The sequence below is a fragment of the Neopsephotus bourkii genome, unplaced genomic scaffold, assembly GCF_033783945.1.
Source record: "Neopsephotus bourkii isolate Nb327-2 ecotype Australia unplaced genomic scaffold, CSIRO-AGI_Nbou_v1 NB_1542, whole genome shotgun sequence".
Lineage (NCBI taxonomy): Eukaryota > Metazoa > Chordata > Aves > Psittaciformes > Psittacidae > Neopsephotus > Neopsephotus bourkii.
Genome location: NW_026902018.1, coordinates 1962864 through 1988094, shown reverse-complemented (window position 1 = coordinate 1988094; position 25231 = coordinate 1962864). Strand labels below are relative to the sequence as shown.

General features: G+C 42.6%; 1 protein-coding gene across 1 annotated transcript in view; it reads right to left on the bottom strand.

The window, feature by feature from the left end:
- MED13L (mediator complex subunit 13L) overlaps positions 1-25231 on the bottom strand; it is a 186204-nt gene that overhangs the window by 152989 nt on the left and 7984 nt on the right. The window contains exon 2 of the mRNA XM_061370538.1: positions 13096-13333. Within this exon, the coding sequence (XP_061226522.1) occupies positions 13096-13333 (238 nt within the window). The remainder of the gene's footprint in view (positions 1-13095; positions 13334-25231) is intronic.

Below are 25231 nucleotides of genomic sequence, written 5' to 3'. Positions count from 1 at the left end.
TTTTGGGAGACCAGCTCAAGAGTCACTTCTGACACTGCCTGAGGTTACATGTCTGTTACTTCTGCTCTACAACGCTGTGGATTCATCTCTTCCAGCTTCAGTAGTGTAGGCTGAAAGCATTCCGTTAGCCGCACTCCCAAGGGAAGACCCTCGGCCCATTAGTTACATAAACTGCTTCTATAGTCTTACTCACCTCAGTAGGTCATCTAAATATATGCCCCAAGATTTAAAAACTGCAGTGCAATCAAAGCACTTTTTCGAGAACAGAGGAGCTGACAATTTATGGGCTATTCAGTTTTGCATGCTTTTATCAGGCTAGTTAGTGGAAAGAAAATGCACACATAATTACTTAATCCCATTAAAACAAAGACAAATGACAGCACAAAACTACAGAGCTCAGCACTTTGAGCAATGAAAGCCTCAGAACTAACATTGTAATGAATCATGCAGCCTTATCAGTGTGCAGCTCCTTCCACATCCCTCTGGTATTTTAGCTAAATCAGCATCATGTTTCTTGTATATACCATTCAGCTATATAAAATGGTATCTTTAATAATGAATAGCTACCATAGATTTTCCAAAAGCGGAGTAATCCAAGGTCTCTATTTTCTCAGCATGGTGATTACATGTCAATTGAACCAAGCAATTAAATTCAGATGCAAACACTAAAAAGTCTTCTGATATCTGGGGAGAACAGGGGAGCATAAGCAGAAGGCCAACAGAGACAGCACGTGGTCATATGGGTTTGTTTTTTTCCTTTTAATACAGCTACTATGGCCCTCCTACAGAGTTTGTATTTTGGCCAGTTTGGAGTCCAAGAACTTGGTTTTATCTCCTACTCAATGCATTATGTTAACAGACAAGACGTAACGTACTCAGTTACCGAAGAGGGAAAGAAAAAGCAAACAAGAGTATGAATACATAGGTTTGGTGGTAAGTTTACTATTGGGAGTAAATAAATAAATGGAAGTGTTAAGTGATCGTAAAAGCACACAGAGAACTGAAAACTGAACTCATGTAGGCTCCCATTCAGTTCAAAAGTTACTTCCTTAAAGATAGTAATGGGGGTTTTAAACACATGTACATATTTAATGTATGTACAAGCATTGTGATCTCTTGGTTAGGCTGTTAACACACAAGAATCTGAGTACTTTAATTTGGGAAGTTATTAAAACACACATGAGCTAAGGATCACCTTGTGGCACACAGGTGAGGCAGCTGTCTTGGACAGCAAGCAAACAGTGAAGAGTGCCGATGTGCAGTGTTTGCTCACCACTTCCTTTTGGGCTTACAGAGAAACTTCCACGGGGAGGAATCCATGTACCAGCAACAGAGGCATTAGGAATCTGAGCATCATGCTGTGCTTCTTTTGAAACTAAGCAGGAACAGTCTCACAGGCAAAACATTTTCCTTCACACTTTCCATGCCTTAACTGTGGTTTACAGCAAATTAATAATACAAATATTAGTGCTTACTACAGGCTGGTTAGTTTAGGAAAAAGGGAGAAAATGATGAGGACACTGAGCAAGAACACTACACACATTAGGGACACATTGGGTATCTGTCCAGGTGTTACACATTGCAACGGATAGCTTCTCCAGGTACAAAGTCTCTAGAGAGATCACTGGTACACATCGCTGTTTAGTACTCTCAACTTTAACTCACCTGCTTATTACCTCCTGAACAAATTATTTCCCCATGAATGGGAAAGGGAACAGACACATAGGAGCAGCTCCATTTAGACTCTAAACTTCTCTCAGTCTAAGCTGTACCTCTAAGTGTCTTCAGAGTCTAAGACAGAGGGTTGAAGGATGTTACTTAAACTGGAAGCACCAATGAACCAGCAGATAAAGAGCAGCAAAGCCACTGGTATCACTTCAGGGTAACACTTCACACTTTTAGTGTGTCCTATTAAATAACCCAGCACCTCACTTCATCCTTTTTCACATTGCTGAATTACATTTCACCCCAAACATATTCTTTCTGCATATATAACATAATGCTCCAATATACATAAAGAGATAGGGTTCCCTACATGAAGTTCAACACAATACACAACACAAAGGTGAATGGCACAAACGTTTAATGGCTTATCAGGCTTGAAATGGAACTGCTCTTCCTTTTTCCAGGAGACAGAATGTACCAGGCTCTTCCACTTCTATTTTCCATTTCTTCTTAAGTGACCTTTACCACGAAAAGGAGGTAACTGCCCACAGGAGCCACTGAGGAGCTGCAGCATATATATTCTTTCCACTTATTATTCACACAGACAAGGGAAGATCCACCAGGTTCTGAACAACTGCAGCTATTGAATTTGCAACACTGACAAACACCTCCTTTTTATAACTGCAAGCATGGTGCAGCAATCAAAATGTTAGCTTTTAAGGGAAATCAGCACTGGGCTCCCAGCTGAGGGCTGCAAAGGATGGCAGCAGAATCCTTAAGTTGTTTTCAAGTTATTGAGAATACAACATGAGTCCAAAGTAAAAATAACACATTGTCTTTCAATAAGCCAATTGCACATTAAAGCAAATGGGCAAAACTTCTGCCACAAACGTACTCCTCTTGATAAGCAGCTTTTTAATGTGGCAGAATTCCCAGGCAAGTTCAGGTTTATGACTGGTAAGAGCAGGATTTTCAGGTAAAGCTCTCATCATTCTATCCCAACCCAACCTAGCCCAAAATCAGACTCATTGCTGTATCACAGCAGAGAACACCAGCTGGACACAGAAGCCATACTTCCTTTAGGATCACACTGCTCAGTACCATATTATCAGAAGCAGCATCCTTCTCCTACAGAAGAGATGAAAAAAATGAGTGTGGAAACAAACCCCACACACTTCCCCCTCATTTGCCTTTGAGAACACATTTCAGTGAATTTTGTTGACATATATTGCAAAATATTGCATAGAATAAATTTTACTGAAGTCAGAAGGGGCCCAGAAATTGACCTTCCGTGCCCCGATCGGTTCCTTCCAATCCCCAAACCTACAGACCCATAAATACATCAGACTACAGGACCTTCCTGTTCCTCCTGGAAACACAGTAATACTGTCCATACTTCCTGAAAGAATTCAAACGAAATTCTTAAAGCCATCCAAGGAAAGGAAAAACCCAACGATACTTTCATCACATCTGATGCGAATTTTCCTTTGGCTGTACAAAAGGTGTTACCTACCTTTCAGAAAGGACAGAGCAACCCGAACGTCATGGAACAAGCTGAACTATGAAAAAGAAATGGTTTCTTGGAAAAGGGAGATTTATTTCCTGGAGTCCTGCTTAAAAACTGCGATACCTGCCAGCTTCTCTTCTCCCTTCTGAGACCAGGTTTCCCAGTAAGTACTCCTTAATATGGGAACACTTAAGATTTCTCTGGAAGTCTGAAGTGCTAGCTTGCACAGAATCCCAGCCTGGTTTGGGTTGGAAGGGACCTTAAAGCTCCTCCAGCTGCAACCCCTGCCACATGCAGGGACCCCTTCCACTGGAGCACTGGAGCACTTGAGCACTGCCAGGGATGGGGCAGCCACAGCTTCTCTGGGCACCCTGTGCCAGCGCCTCAGCACCCTCACAGGGAAGAGCTTCTGCCTAAGAGCTCAGCTCAGTCTCCCCTCGGGCAGGTTCAAGCCATTCCCCTCGCCCTGTCCCTCCTTGCTCTAAGGGAATACAAAGACAACTGAGGTGCATTTGTATGACCAAAGGCAACACACCAGTCAATTTTCCAATATCAAACAGATCATACGACGCTTTGCTACAAGGTAAGCTTAGAGTGCTCAGTTGAAAGTGGCAAAACTGAAAGTCTGGTTTGAACCCAGAGGAATGCAGAAGCATTTTGGTGCTGTGCTTTTCATCTAGCATGCACTTTTCCTTCAAACTGCTCACATGTTAAGTATAGAAACAAACTCAGTTTACGCCTGTCTCCCTGGGAGCTCCAGTTTCAGCTGTCCTTACGGAGTGACTGCAACCCACAGTTGTTTGGGTGTTTTAAACAACAAACTAATATTTAAGCAACAGCAAAACTCCTCCCTGTTCTTACTGAAACCCACAATTCCCATGGGCAAATAGCAAAAGTAAGAACAGCTTAAGAACAAGGCTGAATTTTATGTACTGCTCATGCTTATGTACGGCTAGCTCAGTTCCTTGGCACTTGATCCTTCTCTTCGTTCCATGCAAGAGTCTTTTCTCGGTCGCATATTTACGGTATGCTGCTTTGGAGATGACATATTCCAACTTCAGCATCCCCTGGAGTTTCAAATGAGCATGAAGGAACAGACTTCATGTTTCAAACCCTGCCTTCTCAGTGTACCACACTGCTGCTCAGGTTTCATGGCTGATCCCCAACACACGGAACCATATATCAAATCTGACCATTGCCATACCTACGTTTGTTCTACACATTCAATGCTCTTCTAATAGAGATTACTGGCAAATCATCACCTAAGTGCACATGCATAGTAAGTCCACTCAGGATGAAATTAGTTTCAGAATTGGGGTGTAAGAATTTTGTATCAAGATTTATAACCTTTTAGAACAACATTAAAATACAGAGAGTAACTTTTATATAATGGAAACCATACCTCTCTGAAGAGACACTACGGCTTAACTTCACAAGAGTCATGTTTCTGTGTTTCCTATCTGCAATTCAGTAGCATCTGCTTGTCACTAGAGGTCCATTCACTAAAAACGGCATTACCAGAGCTCAACTGGATGTGAATTTTATTTATTGTCATTATTATTTGAGGGTGGCTTTTCATCTGCTTTTGAAGATGAAATGCCCCAGCCAAGCTCCCTCTGTGTTCTCAGGATAACATGAAAACACCAGCATCGGGCATGAGCTCTTTTAATGCAGATTTCACTTCAAGCTAACTCAGATTTACTTCCCACAGATAACCGAGTTCATTGCACTGGGAGAAAAAGAGATTCCCTGAAGCAAAACACATCAACTACTGTGGATGCTATTGCCCAACACACTGCTGAAAAATAAATGCTACTGATAGGGTTTTTTCATTCCCCCAACCCCCAAGCAGCACTTTTAAAAACACAGCCTTTTAATGATGGTTTAATTCTCCTATAACTGGACTATAACTCCTTAACATACTGTGTGTCTGCAGCTGCAGCAGAACGTCTCATTTTTCATGGAAAAACCCTCATTACGTGGTTCACCAAGTTGCCTGTGGTAATACATCAATTTTATTTACATTCAGAAGTTGGACTTCAGTTTGGGCTCAACACCCCAGTTAATCCCAAGCACATTTTATACAATAGTTCTCTCAATTCATTAATAATACCTCACTCTAGCTTTTATTCGGAATGGATTCCGAGCTATTACAATCCTGGTTTGTATTTCCAGCCCCTTCTGTGCACTGCCACTTCTGCAGCACCTTAAACCTATCAGGTTTGCTATGAAGCCCAGGCTTAAGCCAGGCTTACTACAATGGTTCTGCAACAGAACCAGTAACAGTCCCCACAGAATGCAGCTATTAACATCACACAATGAATGTCATTTGTGCTTGCCACAAAAACCACAACAGAAAAACAATAACTATTGGGTGGGCAATAAAACTTACAGATTCATTACTCAGCATTTCAACTATTTCAATTGATCTAAGCTTACATTTTGAAAGCAGGAAGATGAAAAGGAAAAGATACGGTGTTCAATAGAGAATTTCTTGGCTTCACTGTCCATCAGGGTCTTTCCTTCAGGCTGTTTGCAGAAGGCAATTTGCTGCCATTAGTTACCTGTTGCAATTAGTAGTAAACCCTTCAAATTTACAAGTGTGAAGAGATATAAAATGTAAATTCTTGGTAGATAAAAATAATAGAAAATAGAAAGCACTAGGCTATCTAACTAGATTTCATATAGTTTTATATCTAAGTAGATGCCACTTTCATTACCTTTTAGACTTTTGCAGAGTATAAGAAGGGGGCAAAATGCAGTATGATAGAATGGCACATCACTGACTAGATTTGATAAAGAACTCAAGAATGCCACAGGTATTCATCTGAGCCTGCTCTCAACACTAATATTCACTGTTAATGCTGAGAGAAAAACCACTGACGAAAAGAAGACTTATGGAAAAGGGAAGTGCAATCTGACATCTAAATGGAGACTCCGATTTGATTTTCTTTAAACAAAACCCTAAGCAGCTCAGAGCCACAATGCACTTCCCAAGCAAAACCAGGGAAGAAGTCGGGGTGCTGGGAAGAATATTTATTTTGAAAAGAAAACAAAATAAAATGAGGAAATCTTGCCCAGACACAGTCAGGTTCTTGTCAACTTCATGTGTATAAAAGGAGCTGGCATTTTCCCATGAAGCAATTCCTTAATCCCAAATGATGGCATAATAACCTCATTTAAGATGCCTCCTGAAAAGAAGAAGTTTATTTGGTCCAAGCTAAACTTCACTTGGCAATCACCGGCCACCAATTAACAGTGTCAAATATAAGGGTCACAGACCATTTCTGCAAGCTGAGGAGGTATGAATTCCCTTTTAAACCCCATCTTCTTGCCGAAAGAATGGAAAAACTTAACTTTGCTTTCCTGCCTTTGGAAATAATCTCCGCAAGGCAATTAAGAAAATGCAAATGACTTCTCTTATTGAAAGTAATCAAGCCAGAAACACTTTTCAGTAACTTAATATTCCAGTAAAGTCTTCTGTCACAGGACCCGACGTGCTAATGCCACTCGTAACTCAAGAACCAGCAATTAACCATTTTGAGATTTCCCTTCAAATTATTAATAAGTGGCACTCAGCTGCCTGATATTCGTAGCTGCTGTTGGAACTGAAAGCCTTCCGAAAGGCTCCCGTTTCAGCTCCTGGGAGACTCCTTTTACTCCTTCTTTGTGAACTGCTTTCCCCTGTATCAGCTGCCCTCACTCTAAACAACACCGAGCATGACAATAGTTACAGGGCTTATGTAGCTCTCTAGAGTACATAAAGCACGTTGTTCTAATACACAGTCCGTGCCTGCACACGCTTCAGCTAAGCCTATCAAAGCACGAAACAAGGAGATAACCCTTTGGTGATTTCAAGGAAGTATCAAAGCCAGCCATAATGCAATTGTGGCAGCAAAACACTCCCTTCTTCCCCACTTTCATGATCTTACAATAGAAGGAAAGATGTAAGAGCAACTTCATTAAAAGCAGCACTGTTAGTTTGTATACCCATGGCACAGGAAGGGGGGCTTACTCTTGATTTTACACATTGCCTCACACGTTTCAGATATGGTGTAACAGACAGGAACATCTTCGCCTTCCTTAATTAACATGTCTCACTACACAGCAAAGAACGTACTTCCTATCTCCTGAAAGAGTTCCCAGCTCTTTACAACTGCAGTAAATCAAACACAGCACCTTGAAAGAAGCTTAAATAGACTGCTTCAAACTAAAGCTGTAAGTAAAGGAGTTTCTACTCCTTTTGTATCCTCTTTTACATTAGCAGAACAATAGAGAAATTACATATTTCTTTCAAAGTTCAAGTTTTCCATCATTTTTCTCTAACTCCCTCATGAATACTGAAAACCATCATTTACTCAACATTTATAGCTTAAACATACACTTTATTTAGAAGACTAAACTGATAAAATGAACTTGGAAATCTGGAGGTTACCAAGTGAACATCAAGAACCCTACCTGGCTGTAATGGAAACACCTAAATGGAGATGTGGGAAGTCACTCCTCTTAGGAAACATCCTGGAGAACACAGCTGACATGCTCTGCTTTGCTGTAAGCAAAAATCAGCTATTTGCAGGTAGAGAAACAACAGGGCAATGCACTCCGGGCCACCACTCCATGGTCTAACAAGGAACATACAACAAGGCCTTCTTCACAGGAAAGTCCTTTTCCTCTCAACACTTATGAGCACATGCGGGATTACAACATCAGCCCGATATGCCATGAGTTGAGGCACAGGAATGAACTGCAGCTCCTTGTTTTCCCTGCCACAGATCAATATTTAATGCATTTTTAAACTTCCCAAGCTGTGAATTGTCATGAACAATGATATTTCAGGACAGAGCTCCCTAATTAAGTGACCTAATTCAAGCTCATCTATTCTTCAGAAGAGCTTCCCTCAAAATCCTGATGTTCTACGTGCAATATAATACCAAGAGGATTAGCATCTTGGTGGGGGGGGGAAGCACCTCCAGCACTCTGAGGGGTCAAGAGCACTCTGCCAGGCAAGACACAAAACCCAAAGAGTTTGGCTCACAAGACTTCAGCCCACAGATAAATCGTAACCTGACAGATAGCACCTGCCCTTCACAGCTGCACTGAAAGAACTGTCAGTCTGGTCTGGTTGAGGACAAAAGGGCTTTAAAGTGAATTTGAAGTGAAAACGATTCAGGACTGAACTGCAACTTTAGCAGCACTTCAAGGATGACTGTCCCAAGAGTAGTAAAATGCTGGTTATTTTCTCTCAAGGAGCTTTGTACTGTTCAGCTGCTGTTTTCAAACCATATGATGAAGCGCCTGTCACAATACAGAGGTTTCATTTCCTGCCACTCACTGCTTAGGCCAGCACCAACGGCTGGAGGGCACAGATGGGTGTCTGGGCTTCCTCATGGATGCCCAAAGTTCCTCATATTCTTTTGTCTTGTCCTCATAGCTTCAGAGAAGCATATGTGATGGTAACCCCAAATACCAACCAGAGTCAGTGATTTCAGGCAAACAAGCTGTTAAGTTATAGCATCACAGATTCACAGACTGGTTGTATTGGAAGGGACCTTAAAGCCCATCCAGCTCCAACCCCTGCCACGGGCAGGGATCCCTTCCACTGAAGCAGCTTGCTCCAAGCCCCTGTGTCCAACCTGGCCTTGAACACTGCCAGGGATGGGGCAGCCACAGCTTCTCTGGGTAAACTGTGCCAGCGCCTCAGCACCAACTGCATCCTTGTATGCCCAGAGCCTTACTCATTTTGAAGATACTGTCTGACTTTCCTTCAGCCTTCCAGAGTCCACCTCCAGCTGATCTTTGCTTACAGTCACCAAAACTACATTCCCACTTGCAGTACACATCATAAGCCCTGCACTATTCCTAGTGATTCAAGTGTTCTGTACCACAGATGCAAAGCAGCTGAATATTGCCATAAACTCAATAAGCAGATTACAAGTTCATAGATAAAACTGTCGGACAAATAGGTCATTTAAAGTGGCAGACATGGGGATTCCTTGCAAAAGCAAACTCAGGAACAGGCATCACCTGCTGATAACCTACCTGGAATACCTGGGGAGCAAGGCAGGGGGTGGGAGGGGAGAAAAATCCCCAGGAGTCGCATATAAATTCCCTATGGCTCTCCAGATAGTATCTGGCCACCAAATGCAAATGAGATGACTGCAACTTGCAAAATCTACAGCGTCCCTGCCAAAAAACCTGCCAGCAGGAAGGTACAGCCTCCCCTCCACAACACTTTGTCTGGAGAATTTACAAACCCCTGTTTTAAGGGGCAAGGGTATAGCAGCTGGAACACTTATCGAGCCTCTTCAGGCAGTCATGTCATTAAATAGCATTTCCCCTTGAGAAAATGAACTAAAACACTCCCAACTTTGTCCAACTCATTAAACCACTCCGCATCTTTCTCCCACTCAGTTGGGATTTTCTCCCATAGCAGTTGGGTTATTTCACCTGGGACAGAAGAAAGAACTTCCATCTTCCTGTCCGTTTAAAATCCAATTGGAATAAAACCCGGCACACAGCAGCTGAGGTTGGCAGGAAAAAGAACTATGGGAGTATGTGCAAGAGACACCCCTATGAAAGCCACAGCCATCCAGCTGATCTGACTGCTTATAACTGAGCTGTAGCTGTGCTGCAAATAACTGGGTTTACTTAATCTCCCATGACAGCATTTAATTATCTACACAGTTTTGGAAAGCTACTACATAAACAACAGTTCCTACTACCTCCTGTTTATAACTACTGAGTTGTTTTCCCTACGACTGTTTGCAATTCTTTTATTAAAGGCAGACTGGTGTTTCCAAAAGCATCTATCTTGAACGCGCTCAGATAAGGCAACCCACACAGCTCCCAGGCAAAACTAAGCAGTGCTTCTGAAGGAAAAGGCTCAGTTTGCACTTTGTTTAACAGCAGTACTAGATGTCATAAAACAGTATTTGAGTGACTGTTAGTCAGAAAAAAAGCAGTAATTCTCATTTGGACTTGAATGCATGAAAGATCAAGACTTGTATTTAAACTGCCACTAAATATTTATTAGCCTAATGAAAAATTCACTTTTAAAGCCCAAGTCCTAGGCAGGAAAAGAGAAATCCAAACCATTATGAGCAGCTTCACATTGGTGCAAAGTCCCGATCTTATCCACAGCCGTTATTCCCTAAAGCTCATACATCTCCAGAGATAGGATCTACCAAACTGGAAACGTTTCAGATAGACTCAGGTGTCCCACTTGGATTTGTAGCATCAGAATTCTGGGACTTGTGCTCCTAACTACAAGAACAAACACAAAACCAAAGCTCTGGTCGCTGAACTATAAGCTACTGACTACAGTAATAAACCAACTCCTACAAACCAGACTTCCAGCCCAGGCAGCTGACTTCATGACCAGGGTATAGCAAACCATACCCACTATGGTGGCTTGGGGAACAGTAAGTTACTAATGCTTCAGTATGTATGTATGTATGTATTTATTCCCACATGCAAAGTCCCCTCTATTTGCAGGAGCATGTAAACTCGGGAAACTAATTTTAGCTACCAAACGTTTCAGTCCTGTGGTCTGTTTATACAATACAAAGCAAAACAACCTTCTTTTGCCTTGCTGCTGCATGAAGCCTTGAACACCATGTCCTTTGCTGTATTTCAAGGAATCAATGTACATAAATGTCTTAATTCTGGCTGAATGCGATGTTCAATACTTCGTCAATATTGAGGTTTGAACTCTAAAAGAAGAGAGCAAGGCAGCCCTATCAGCAGTGAAATTTGTAACACTAACAATTTACACCTCTTTGAACTATTATCTGATAAGTCACTATAAACATTCCCATGTGCTTTTAATATAGAGCAAGTAAACCTATCATCATGGGATTTATACCCATCAGAAAGGAATTCCAAACCCTCCAGTGTAAGGGAACAGAAAGGGAGAGGACTTCCCAAATTACTGTAGGGTCCTGACACTTAGCAGGAGCATATTTCTGCTTTCAACTACTATAGACTTCATTCCCTTTAAGGTGTTATGTGTTGTCCTGCTTTCTCCACCTCCAAACTCAACTTCATGTCTCATCACATCCCTCTGTACAATCTTTTCCTCCCAGACAGGTTTAATTTGAGGGAGCACTGCACACAGGGATCACTCGGTGACACTGCCATTGTACCAGGGTAAATGTATCTCTCCGGTACAGCTGGCTGCAGTGTAGTGCTGTGACACACACCACGCTGAGTGTTTTCTAGGCTTGTGATACTGCTATTGACACCTGCAAAACAGTGCTCTTGCAGACAACTTCCAGATTTAATTCCACTTACAAGGTACTGTACTGAAGGCTCCAGCCCCAATGCTTCATAAAACATCGGACAATAAGGAAATGGCATCAAAGTGCTGCTACACTCCACTTGCTATACTCTGTCCCATGCTACACTCAGGCAGGTTCAGCTACTCATACATTTAAATGCTTCACCTTACCATTACCACTGGAAGCAGCATCATATTGTTGTAACCAAGACATTAGATATAAACAAGCTGTATCAATTTCCAACAGAGAACAGCTAGCACCTGCAACTCCCCTCAAATAAAAAGACACTTAAGTCCCATATACTGCATTTGAGATATTAAATAAACTCTCCTTCACAATGAGAAAAGCACATGTTATTAAAGCTTTGCTGGGTAAGTAGAAATATTACCCATGCCTTCATTCAAAACAGGTGCCTCATAAAAAATGGATGTTAGTGGAATGGTTTGGTGCAGCACTCTGAGCCATCACTTTAATTATACATGATCACACAGCTACCTGCATGAAATACGCCTCAAGATACACAGTGTTACAGATCTGTGATTTCACAGGGTGCATTACCAAACAAACAATCTGCTATTCATGAAGTATGAAGTCTGTAGGTGGTCAGAACAGAATAACAACCAAGAAAATGAACACACGATAACCCAGGAGCAAAACTGTGTGGGGTAGAGGTGGGAAGGTAAAGGACAGCTAAAGCACATCTGATGAATACAATACTCCGTATCTTTGAACTGGAATGCACATTTATCACAAGTAGCCAGTAGGTCTAAAGACTACCAGGATGAAAACTTATTGCAAAACCCAAGGAAGTGATCCTTATTACTGGTTTGGATGGGGGCATTAGTTACTATTATTGTTACTCCAATATCAGCAAATTGTAGTTGCTTTTACCCAAGACACAAACGGTAAAACAGGGGTAAAATTCATGCAGTTTAACATAGCAACACTATAGACAAATAATCTACTCCCAGCAACAATACACCAGTGAAAACAAGTTAACATATAATGGACACAGTCGAATCCAAAGAGGATCACAACACAGTTTTGTATCATTCTAAGGCTACATACTCTGGAAACACTGAGGACGATCCAAGTAGTGTAAAACTTGGAATCACATAAACTTATCATTGCCACACCTTTGTACCACCTTCCACTTCCTTCCTTTCTTTTATTACATTCAATTGTTGCAACTTGTCTGAATTTACACTCAAATCCCATAGCAATACCAGCATGACAAGTTCCAGCCTTGCAGATGTACCTGTGGTGCCACAGAGATTATATGACACTGCAGCAGAGGGGTTTTATTCCATCAAATACTACCTTATGCCACAATTCATTGATTATTATCATCCTCTGAACTAGAATTTACTCTGATTTTTACAGCACATCTGAGACTTCACAAAAACCTAAGTCATGATGTCAGGTACAGCTCTAAGTTCATTTCACATTTCATTTTGCAATTTATCTGCAGATCACTTGCAACAGAAAAGTCAATTTACAACCTGGGTTTTTTCCCCCTTTAGGTCTTAAAACAGAAACTGTGACAAAATCACACATGGTAGCAAGTTACAGCCTTTAATCACAAAGTTCCTTCTTCAATGGGAAAAAATAGGCATAAATCAAGAAACAAAGACAGTAACTTACTGTGCAGTTCACGATGTATCACATCCACAAGATTGGGTTCATCTCCCCACCAGAATATCCATAGCTCCTTACAGTCCGGTTTGACGTCCCGGCGCCACACGCAGAGCAAGTTGGCCTGCAAGCAGCGGATGAAGCTGAGCAGAATTGGATCATCCTGTGCTGGGGCTGAAATGATAGGGCCACAGTCCCCATGACCTTCAAAGTTGTACCTACGCCATTTGATGCCTGTGAGTTCAGCCTGTGGGGAGGAAAAAAAGCACCTTGAGTTATATTCATTGTACATATTTGTTCCATTTTCATTGTTTAATTCCTAGAATTGAGCTCTAAGCAGCCAGTTATTCCTTTTCCCTATTCTCCCAGTTCCCAAGAACTCCTATTCTCATATTTTCCTCTTCCCCCCACCCCCAAGGAATAAAAACGTTAGAACAAACCTGCGTTATCCTTGCATTTAGGTATTTTACCCCAATTTGACTCATTTCCAGCAGATTGATTCATTCATTTCTGATCTTACTGTTTTCTTACTAGGATCTTACGAATTAGAAGGAACAACACGAAGAAGCCAACAGAGAGAGGGAGTAAGGCCCATTCCCTACAAGCTGTTTGGTTATCAGGTGAGTGCAGCATCAGGCTAAAAGCTGACCACTTGAAAGTCACAAGCAGTACTACGGGGCATAAGAAAACAAGTGACTTAGCGCAAATGGCGAAACCCAGTTCCACACTGTCCTGTTAGGTTTACCAGACATGCTTTTTATTTCACTCAAATGAACTAAAGCAGAATAAGGAACACTGCTGTTTCCTGTCTCTCGAGCAGCCAGAACTCTGTTATCAACCGTTAAAGAATGAGAACAGGAAAATGGCTACTCAGATATTTGGGAAAGAGTTTCTTCTACACAGGCTGCAAAACCTGAAGGAGTGTAGGTGCAGTGGAACTAAGCAATTGCCAGGAAGAAGCTGATGAAGTACTGAACCCATGAAAAAGCTGCAGCTACAACCAGGTCAGCAATGGCTCCGATTTATTTTGTTGCTTTTCACCTTTAATGGCAAATACAGCTGTCACATCCTGTTTCCCTTCTTCTCCACGATGCCCAGACTGCCACCTTTTCATCTATTTCCATTACCAGCCCATCACACTCTTCCTTGCCCCCAACCCCCCATATCCCCTGCCTGGATTCACCTCCAGCTTTAACTCCACTCCCAGTCTGCCCTGTGACTGGTGCTTCACCTTCATCACCCTCCACCAGCTCTCGCAGCCTACCCAAGGGACAAGGGGGAAGCCACGTGTGACTTTTAGTCTAGCTAGCGTGAGGATCATTACCAGATACAGAAAGCAGTATGTCTATAGTCTGTGTGCACACTGGGCTTATGCTCTGGTTTCTAACCCTTGTTACCATGTTCTTGCTCCTGTTATTCCCTCTACTGCTTCATTTACAGGATTCACACCCTCACTTTGCTGCTCAGCAATAGCCAGTGTGCTCATCTCTCAAGTGGAAAAGCCAGCAGGGCCACAGCAACAACATGCAAAAAACACAAAGTACCACCAAGAAAGAGTGCATTTTTACTCCTAAAGACAGTAAGAGACTAGCATCACATATTCCTCCCATTTGCATCATCGGCACAAGGACGTTTAACCTACTGGCTGTCACTGCTTTTCCAAAACACACCCTATGTGTCACATACAGAAGCATCTCCCTTCTCAAGTCTGCTAACTTGATTCATTTAGAAGTTTAAACTCTACAATCTACTTTCCTTCACCACAGTAACTGGCAGTAGGTTGTGACTTGTTCAAGAGCTAGCTGCTTCACTGCTGAGGAGCTAAAGGGGACATTCAACACACCAACAACACAATGCAAAATACACCTCTATTTGTTTGCTCTTATAAACATATCCCCTAAAACAGTTTCACCTCATTCTGCCCCTGTATTGCCCAGCACAGCAGGGTTCTGGCCATGGCTAATGTTCCTCTGCCTATGCCTCAAGGACTATTTCCCCAAATACTGCTTATCCAGATTCTCTATTTAACTGACCTCTGAAGAGGCCTCACTGGGCACACAGGAATACAGCAGTTGAGCTCTACAGGGAAAGGCTGCTGCAGGGTGCTGGAATACCTCACACAGCACATCACACTCTAGGAGAAAGTACATACACATACACATCTGTTCTACAGGCTTCTGTATCTACAGCTTGGGAAAGGAACGTGCAGAGTTTGAGATAGTATAATGAAACACCAGAGATCAGTGCCAGCACAGGCAACCTAGGAATAAAATCACGTTACATGTTTATGTCATAATCAACTAGGAACATCTGGTAATTCTCCATATGGCACAGGAGGATGACAAAGACAAACCAAAAACCCCAATGGAACAAAAAGGGTTACTCAACTTGATCAACACAGCAACAACTAGAGATCAGCTGTCTCAACCAGCAAACAAGCTCTTGCAGCTTTGTAGCAGCTCAGAGGTATCAACCCGTAACATCCCATCCATATGATGGATGAAATATAGTCGAGAAAAGCACAGGGAAATCATCAGAGATGCATCCAATTTAATTCTACACTAATGAACTTCTGGAGTGTCTAATTCCACAGTCTGTGAGGAATGACAAACTACCAGAGCTAGCCTGGATCACCAGTGAGCACCCACCCAGAAAGTGACTCCTAAGACAAAGGCAAGACAAGTGCCGGGGATTTTGGACTTAGTAGCATTATAAAGTTAGATCTCTCACATCATTTCCCAGTCAAAGCTGCAGATATATGGCTCAGTCCATTTGTATGCCCCATCCCTGGCAGTGTTCAAGGCCAGGTTGGACACAGGGGCTTGGAGCAAGCTGCTCCAGTGGAAGGAATCTCTGCCCGTGGCAGGGGTTAGAACTGGAGGAGCTTTAAGGGCCCTTCCAACCCAAACCAGGCTGGGATTCTACATCTGCTTCTGCTTAAACATTTAATAGATAAGCAGCAATACTAACCCCTTAGAACTTCTCAATGCAGTCCTCATGTTAAAACTGAATTCAGAAGATCTGAGTCCAGAAGTAGCACATATGAGTGCACCAGGAACACTTACATATATTTTAGGCCTCTACAGATGCTTCATGTAAAGTATTTAACACACTACAGGGAAAGTATCCACATCCACATGGATGGTTTTAAAATCCATTGATTTAAACAACTATCAGTAGTTTTAAAAGGCCTTAATCTATAACAGGGTTTTTACAGGCAAGACAGCCACAGCCTGTGGTTCTGCTGACTGTACTGAAGAGCTAAGATCGGTTTCATTTGTGCTCAATCAGCAGTGAACACAAGCTGCTACCAAAACAGGAGCCTCTTCCACATCCCCAGCCATGCATTCCCATCTCCCAGTCCAACATCACTTCTAGTGATAAGGCAATCATCAAGTGAATCAATCAGCTCACCAAGTTAAAGATGAGAAACAAAAAGGAAAGCATTTATCAGATGAGCCCACTGACAGCTTCCCCTGCAGCCACGTACTCACCACTGCAGGCAGTAGAGCTGGAGAGAGAACACACAGCTCAGAGCAGTGAGTGGGATCTTCCCTTTCAGTGACAGCTCCCATCAGATAAAACAGAACATTAAACTGCACACAGAGACTGTTGTTAACGTACACTATGTACACTTCAAACCAACACAGGCGAGCACTGGTGCCAACAGTAGTCCTGGACCGGCCTGCCTTCCCTCCATCACTCACTCCTGCCATAACCAGCGCTCCCACTCAGCAGGAGGGCTGCTGTTTGTACAGATTCAGACTGAGATTAACTGACTGGACATCAGAAGGCTAATATAAAACACGTTTATTTCCTCTTCTCACATCAGCCCCCAAACCTCATTCATTAAACAGCCACAGAGATGCTTGCACCAGTAAGACAGAGAACAGCAGAGCAGGTCAGGGAGGGCAGAGCTGCTCCTTTTAGTAAGGCTGCTGGTTTCAAAGCAGCCTTAAATGCTCACCGAGATAGAAACCAACATTGCCAACCCCAGGACAACACTGTTAACAGGCTGGCTTACTCATAACTGCTTAGAAATGAATGCAGAACAAAGCAATCCTCTTGCCAGGTGATGTAATCTACTGTGTCCCTTGCATCTTTTCCCATATGTATCGTCTTGGCTTATTGTGGTTGCTACAATTTCTTAACACCAAAAAGCCTGACAAAAAAAAAAGGAATTTACAAATATTTACAATTAAACAACAATAGTAAACCATACATTAATACTGTGAGTGCTGACACCCTCAAACAGGATGCCCAGAGAAGCCATGGCCGTCCCATCTCTGGCCATGTTCAAGGCCAGGTTGGATGGGGCTTGGAACTGGATGAGCTTTAAGGTCCTTTCCAACCCAAACTATTCTATGATTCAATGATTCTGTCATTAAGCAAAAGATTCTTGCTTTGGTTTATAGGAAACATATGTCTTGGAGGATTATGCTGTGTAGAGTTTAACTTTCCATATAAAAGGGACTTTCTAAAAGTACTTTTTTTCTAAATCCAGTTAACTGCAATTGGAGCACAGAACAAACAGTTTGTAGGTTGCCTGTTCTAAATGCACTGGGCCAAGCCTTAAAGAAGCAGAGAAATCAGATCTCTGTGGCTAACAGTAATACCCCAAATCTTTACTACCATTCAACTTTGGATAGTAAAATTCCCAAGACACATTAACACCCATTTCTGATGTATCCAAAAGCAGGCATCAGAGCAGAAGAGTTATGTTCAAACCCAAAATTCCATGTAGGCATCCAAAACCATCCAAAACACACCTAAGAAATAGTCATCAGTGGGAAAACACCCCCAGGCCAATGCTTTCATTCAAGAACATGGCCACAGCATGTCATACACAGCCCCTTCAAGAAGGAGCTCTGACACAGGGTTCTCTCCTCCGGGGTCTTAACACAATTACACTCTGCAGAGAAACAAACTATGAGTATTCAAACCAATGCACACACACAAGAAGAGACAGAGAAAGCAAATTAGCACTTTCTTTTACAACCATTAATCTGCTGCCCTAAATGCAGACACCTTCACATGTAGCCGCAACAGCTGAGGGCTGTAACCAGTTTAACTCCAGGACAACATCCAGAACTGTGAATTCCTAGGGGAGAAAACACTATAAGCTCTGATTCTTTCCCCCTCCTCAGGCTTAAAACAGAGTATTAGACAGGCAGAAAGGGTCTTATGTTGACCTCACAGCGCTCCATTCAACTTGGCAGAGTTTAGGATGCTAAAAATCACAATTCCCCAGCAACACTTCACACCGCACAACTTGATTCTGGCATGAACCCAGCAAGCCTGAAGATATAATTAGTGCTGTGTAGCCACTGTGACTATCTTCCTCATCTGCAGTCCCCGCAGATGGAACACAAACAAAACACATCTTCCACCTCCTCTTTTAGCTTTTTCTCATCTCCACCAAATGGTTTTGGACTATACATGTTGTATAGGAAATGAACAGGGCAATTGTAAATGAACTTCTCCAGAAGACTTGGGTAATTCAATCCATTTTCATACACAAAGCTCCCTTGGAGGGATTAAACAAGAACACAGACACAGCAGAAGCAGAAAAAGTCAGAACATCAGCAGTTTTGACGAAATTACTGTATTTGGCCACACCGAGTGTCAAGTGCAGCTATTCATTATTTTCTCTATATTTAAAAGAATGGATAAAATCATATAATCTCATGTTATTTTTCCTGCTTCATGCAGTACAGGAAGGTGAGAAAAGCTAAGACAGAATGAGGCCCCAGAGTGTAGAGAATTACTTCCAAGAGAGGAAGGATATACTTCAAAAAGAGGCAAAAAATCTACAGAAAAGGCTTGAAAGGTCTTATGAGCAGAAACTGAGATATCCATCACACAGGCCCTCAGCTCCAGCCCTGCCTTTCTCAAAGACTTCCAGCATGGCACTTATGAGGTCAAGTTATCTTTCTCACTTCTCCTGTCAGAAACAAAGCAAATCAAAAACCAGATATAAAAACACTTCTCAACTGTCCAAAAGGTGCTACTCAGACAAATTCAGGTCTGCTCACCGCTTCAAACATGAGCTTTTCAAATTCCCTTATGAAAAGAAGCAAGTAATGTAAGAAACCAACCATACCCCATCACTTAAGTCAGATACTTCCACAAGCCAGCTTCAGTTAACTAAAGGGAGTACAAGATTGTTTTCATCATATGCCTTTCAAACCAAGGGGAAGATGTTAAGTTGCCCAGGGTACCTGTATGCACCAGCCTCTGAAGTCAGGCGCAGTCTAAGCGATTTCTGTAATGTAGATTTGTGTTTGCTTCTCTGTAGGATGCTGTAGTTGTCAAGTATCTTTAGTCTGCAATTTATGCTTCAAATTCAAACATAAAAAAATGTAAATGCCATATATTTTCCAGTTTTAATAGAGTCTCATCTTAGAGAGCTTCATTCAAGTAAGAAGCTGTTCCGAAGCCACTGGAGACTCATACTAAGGACTACTCACACGAGTAAAAATCTGCATAAGAAAGCCCTTAGTTCATAGTCCAAGAATTTAAACTGTAGTTAAAGGTGTCATGGGAATTACACCACCATTTTAATTAAATGCTATAAGATCTTGCAGACAGACTCAAGATTAGCACCATCTGTTTTGGTTGCAGTGTTTCATTTCACTACATCGCCCTTGCACAGCAACAGAATAGCATTTCACACTCCACTCCAGCCATTTAAATCCCAGATAAAATTGATGTCATCTTGATACACCTCACTGGGAAGGAAGGACAAAAGGACAAATACAGGAGGACAGAGAAATACTCGGCAACAGTATGTGCTTATGGGGGAGGCAAACAGCTTACAACAGCTCTTGTTCCCTGCTCCCACTAAAATTAAGTATTTAGTAACATCTGCCCAAGTCCCATCAAGTGAATTGACAGAGAGGCAAGAAACACATCAAGGAACAGAGGAGCCTGCTTAACTAAGAAGTTTTCTTCATAGCTAGATATCTTTCCTATACCCCAATAAAAGGTTTCTATTTGGACAGCACAAGTTCCTACAGTAGGGCTGAAGCAGAAGTCATTCTCTGATCTTTTACTCCCACATCCATAACTCTCTTGGGTTGTTTTTTGTTGCTTTGGTCTTTTAAACCATCTCAACCCTGTGCAATCAGATCACCTACAAAACTACACGTTAACATTCCCCTCTTCATCCTGGCCATCTCAAATAAGCAAGGAATGGTTTGTGTTCCCTTCCTTCAAGGCTTATCCCTTCCCTTAAGAAGGGAAGAACCATATGGCAGGGAGGAGAGGTCTTATCGTGCACCAAGAGCCAAGCTTCAAACTGATGTGAAGCTGAGGCCAAGCTAGTGGCAGACAGTGATTGCATAAACAAAGTTCTTCAAACTTCATCATACTCTGAATTCAAGCATGGAGAAAACAATGAAATGGGCCTCATGTGGCCAACAGAAAAACTGTGCCATGCTTAGAGCCCCACAGAGGTGAATGACCCGCAGAGCTGCGCATCAGTTTCCTTAATATGCAACTGATGAACAGCAGAATGACGTGTTGGACTTTAATCCTTTCCCTGGATAAGCACACAGTCAAGTGGCTGGAAAAAAAGGATAAAGACAGACACAGCCTTGTAAAAATGAAGAATTAAAATAAAATACCTTTTATGTGATTCTTGTTGTTCACTGACTCATAAATCCAGCACTGAGCACACCCTGCATGCAGCACATGAGCCCAAAATGGCTTGCTGCTGGATCGATCTCTTCCCTTCATACCATGCTGCCTTCTTACTTCATATCCCCTGGAACACATTATCTAAATGCTACTACTTCAGAGCTGTTTGTGACAAGCAACAGCATTCAGGGCTTTTGTTTGTCATCTTTTATCTTTGCCGAGGCTCAGTGAGTGATGCAGCCGTAACCAAAATCCTATTATCAGGTATCTTTCTGATGGACCTGTGTACCTGGAGACAGGTTTGAGACACTACATCACAGTAGCAAGGACCAGAAAAACAAGATCCTTCTGAAATAATTGAAGTCCACATACACCGTTATTAAAAGCCACAAACTGATAGCATGAGCTGCTATGCCTAGAAAGTACATGGTACTGACAGAAAGGAGCTTTCTTCCTCTCTCCCAGGCAATGGTGTGATTCCACCTATGTGGAAAAGGAGGCAGCCAAGAAGATCAACAGATTCTTTCAAAGAAACAAAAGTCAAACTAGTCTCAAATGCAATCTGAGGTGGCAACTAAGGACCATCATCCAATAGAAGATATAAAAGGACTCAAATATTAACACTCAAATTCCAACAGTGCTGGTAGATGCAGCAGCTCCCGATAAAGAAGTTTTGAGTGGCAGCCATAAAAGAAAGAGTAATCTGATAAAAGGGCCCAAATTGCTGCTATATATCCCAACATGAACACAATTTCAAGGTTAAATTCCAAAGTAAAAGACTAAAATAAAACACAGGGGAAGGAAGGAAGGAAGGAAAAGGAGGAAGGAAAACAAGGACACATTGACATACTGTGTCTAACTAGAGTCCACTGCAAGAACAGGCTGACAAAACAAACCCGGTGCTACAAGTTCTTAACCAAAGAAAGAGAAGGTGACAGAGCAATCATTAGGAGATCAGGATTCACCTGCATCACCAACTGCAGCTCCTGTTTCAGCCCATCTAAAAGGAGAGAAAACTGAAACATTACATAAATGGTCCAAAAATATATATCCCATAGGACAAAATGTGCTCAAGGAATAAGACTGTCTAGACTAAGAGAGGGCAGCTATGAGGGTCTCTAGAGAAGAGCTGCTGGTGTGTCTTCCAGGTATCAAAGTAAATGTGCAGAATATAGACCCAATATGAGAACTGAACTCCTTGTGTCAGGATAAAGAGTTGGGTACTAGTTTAAAATCTCTGTGTTAAATACCTACCTAGTTCAAGAAATCTCTCAACCAAACCCAGCATACCTGGGAGATTACTCAAGGGAGTAATTACTATGCCTCTGACCTACTCCTGTGTCTTTCTCCAAGTGACTGCTAATGTTTACTGTGAGGAGTGCACTTTTGCAATAGATTTTTGGGGTTCTTCTCCCAAAAGACTGCAGCACTGATAGGAGAGGCTATAGCAAGCCTCTAGGGGACTGCCCAAGTACAAAATGCCATGTAATACAGGTTGCTGTTGCTAAACCCAGCAGGTCAAACCATCACTGGCCATGATGGAGACAGGACATGCTGATGGACTTCTGTTCCATGCCATGTTGTTTACCTAGGTACCATACTGGCATCTTGGAAATCTTTCACAGCACATGAGGAGCAGCATCAATGATCACCCCCTTAAACTCTCAGGCCTCAAGTCAGTAGGAAACCTCCATCAATGAAACAGTAACACCTCCCATATGAAGACAGGCTGAGAAAGTTGGGGCTGTTCAGCCTGGAGAAGAGAAGGCTGCGTGGAGACCTCATAGGAGCCTTCCAGTATCTGAAGGGGGGCTATAGGGGTGCTGGGGAGGGACTCTTCATTAGGGACTGTAGTCACAGGACATGGGGCAATGGGTTCAAACTTAAACAGCGGAAGTTTAGATTGGATATAAGGAAGAAGTTCTGTACTGTGAGGGTGGTGAGGCACTGGAATGGGTTGCCCAGGGAGGTTGTGAATGCTCCATCCCTGGCAGTGTTCAAGGCCAGGTTGGACAGAGCCTTGGGTGAGATGGTTTAGAGCAAGGTGTCCCTGCCCATGGCAGGGGGGTTGGAACTGCATGATCTTAAGGTCCTTTCCAACCCTAACTATTCTATGATTCTATGACTCACGACCAACTCCAGGAACTCTTAAAAAAAGTTATTATAAAGCCACAACAAAATAAAAAGAACAAAAGAAGGAATTTGAGAGAAGACCTTTGAATAACATCACTGTCTTCCACCTTCAGTGAATGGCTTTGGTTAGCAAACCTCCAGTCCCTTCACTGATTCAGCAGATCTCAGTATGTGGTTCCAAACAGGCACCTGGCTTGTCAGCTCTCTCCCACTGCAAAGGCCGTAACAGAGTTCACCGGACAGGGATGTAAAAGGGCAGCATGATAAGCATGGCTGGAAGCCTCAGTCTTTCCTTCAGAAGATGTTTTTGGGTCTAAGATATTCAAAATACAAACATAAGGGCCGAAGATGGCAGCAGCATCCTCCGAGATCCGCAGGCAAGCACAGCTCCCACAGGCAGGCACTGCCACTCACTTGTACTTACTGGTGTGTACACCAGGACAGACACATGAAATGGGAAAATGTTATGCTAGAGTCTCAAACAGGAGGAAGGGAGAAGGAAAAGCCAACCTCAACAACAAAACAGGTACCAAATACATAGGAATCTAGGTGTCAGAGGATGCTACTACACCAGAGCTATCCATCTACTTGGAGAATATACCCATCCAATAAAGTCAAGACAGACAAAAGCATTTAAAAATGAGACATCGTAGGGTTTGATTTGGTTTGGGTGTTTTTATAGGGAAGAAGCCAAATGATATTTACCTATGTCAGAGTTGAATGTGCACCACTGTAAGCTGTATACAAGAGCAGCAGTGGTTTGAGTAGAAGGGACTTAAGAGCTCATCCAGTTCCAATCCCCTGCCACAGGCAAGGACACCTTCCACTAAACCAGGCTGCTCCAAGCCCCGTTCAACTTTGCTGCCATCCCCATGATCAATGACAAAAGGAACTGAAGACCTTCTTTTCATTTTACCAAACCTGGTTTTTAGGCACTGACCTACCCTGCAGGTCAGGCTATGGACACTATTTACTGAGCATACTTAAACGTACCTCCCAGTTTCATCACACTTCAGCCCGTTTCTTTACAAAAGAGAATCAGTTCTGTTTTAACTTCTGAGTAGCTGGTTGAGAACAGATCATAAACTTAAAGCTACCACTGCAATTTCAGGTAGCACACAAAAGGCATCAGAGGCATGTGCAACTCGCTAGCCAAAGAATCCAAAGAATTCCTCCCTTGTTCTAAGGCAGGGTGAGTGATGAGGTTTGCAATTCCCCTTCAGAAAGACAGAAGCAGAACTAACTGCCCATTTTCCAAACTGAAAAAGCAAAATAAATCCCCTCTTACAGCAAAGCAGTCCAACACATGAAAATAAACCTGCAGTAAACAAAGCAATCCTCTCTTTGCCCAGCTTTAGCGTTTTTGTGTTTCTGAACTGAAGGAGGAAGGAAATGTCAAGCAGCAGAGTCATACAATGAACTATCAGATGTTTCCCAAACCAAGCAATCTGACATATGGGCAGGAAAAAAAGAGAGGGGGGAGAGCACAGGCTGGAGGAAGTAACAGCCCGAGTAGAGTAAACTTTGGCACACTGAGCTAAAGAATGCAGTTCCTTTTCTTCCCTTACACACAAAACCATTGAAGAGCTCAGCACTAGAACGTTTCTTTACACCACATCGAATGAGCTACGCAGCGAACACCAACGATGGCTCACACTGTCCCTTTTCCATGTGCCCAGAGGGGCCCTGGCCCACATCCCTGACTCCAGCTGGGAAGGTGGTCACAGTGCACAAGAACCATCACCCAGCCCTAGCTCTTTTAACATCAACATTGTCTTGACCAATGACATCCAATACAGCTCAAACTGCATAGGCAGGCTGCCAAAACCCCTCAGCCCTTGCAGAAACCACCACCTGAAGGTTCTTTTGCATGAATCTTCCTTAATGTACAAAGTAGTAAATAAATCCACGACATGACTGGTCATGTAGATCCATTCTGCCAGCTTTCTTACAGTAATTCCTGCAAGAAAAATCCAGCAGCTCCTGCCAGAAGAAAATTATGGAAATTCACAGAGCACTCAAGATAAAATGTTATTAAAATACACACAGAGTTAAATATCCAGAAACACTGGGCTAGAAAGGCATCCAGCCAAGTCAGAATAAGGTAATTTAACCAAGTAACCTGTCCTGTCAGCAAAGGAATTAGTTTTGTATCAAAATATTTGACAAGTTCACTACAAGGTGTTTCTGGAATTAATTTTACAACTCACCCAGAACACCCACAAGTTCAAGACTGTGGACATAAGCAGAATCCCAGCCTGGTTTGGGTTGAAAGGACCTGAAAGCTCATCTGGTTCCAACCCCTGCCATGGGCAGGGACCGCTTCCACTGGAGCAGCTTGCTCCAAGCCCCTGTGTCCAACCTGGCCTTG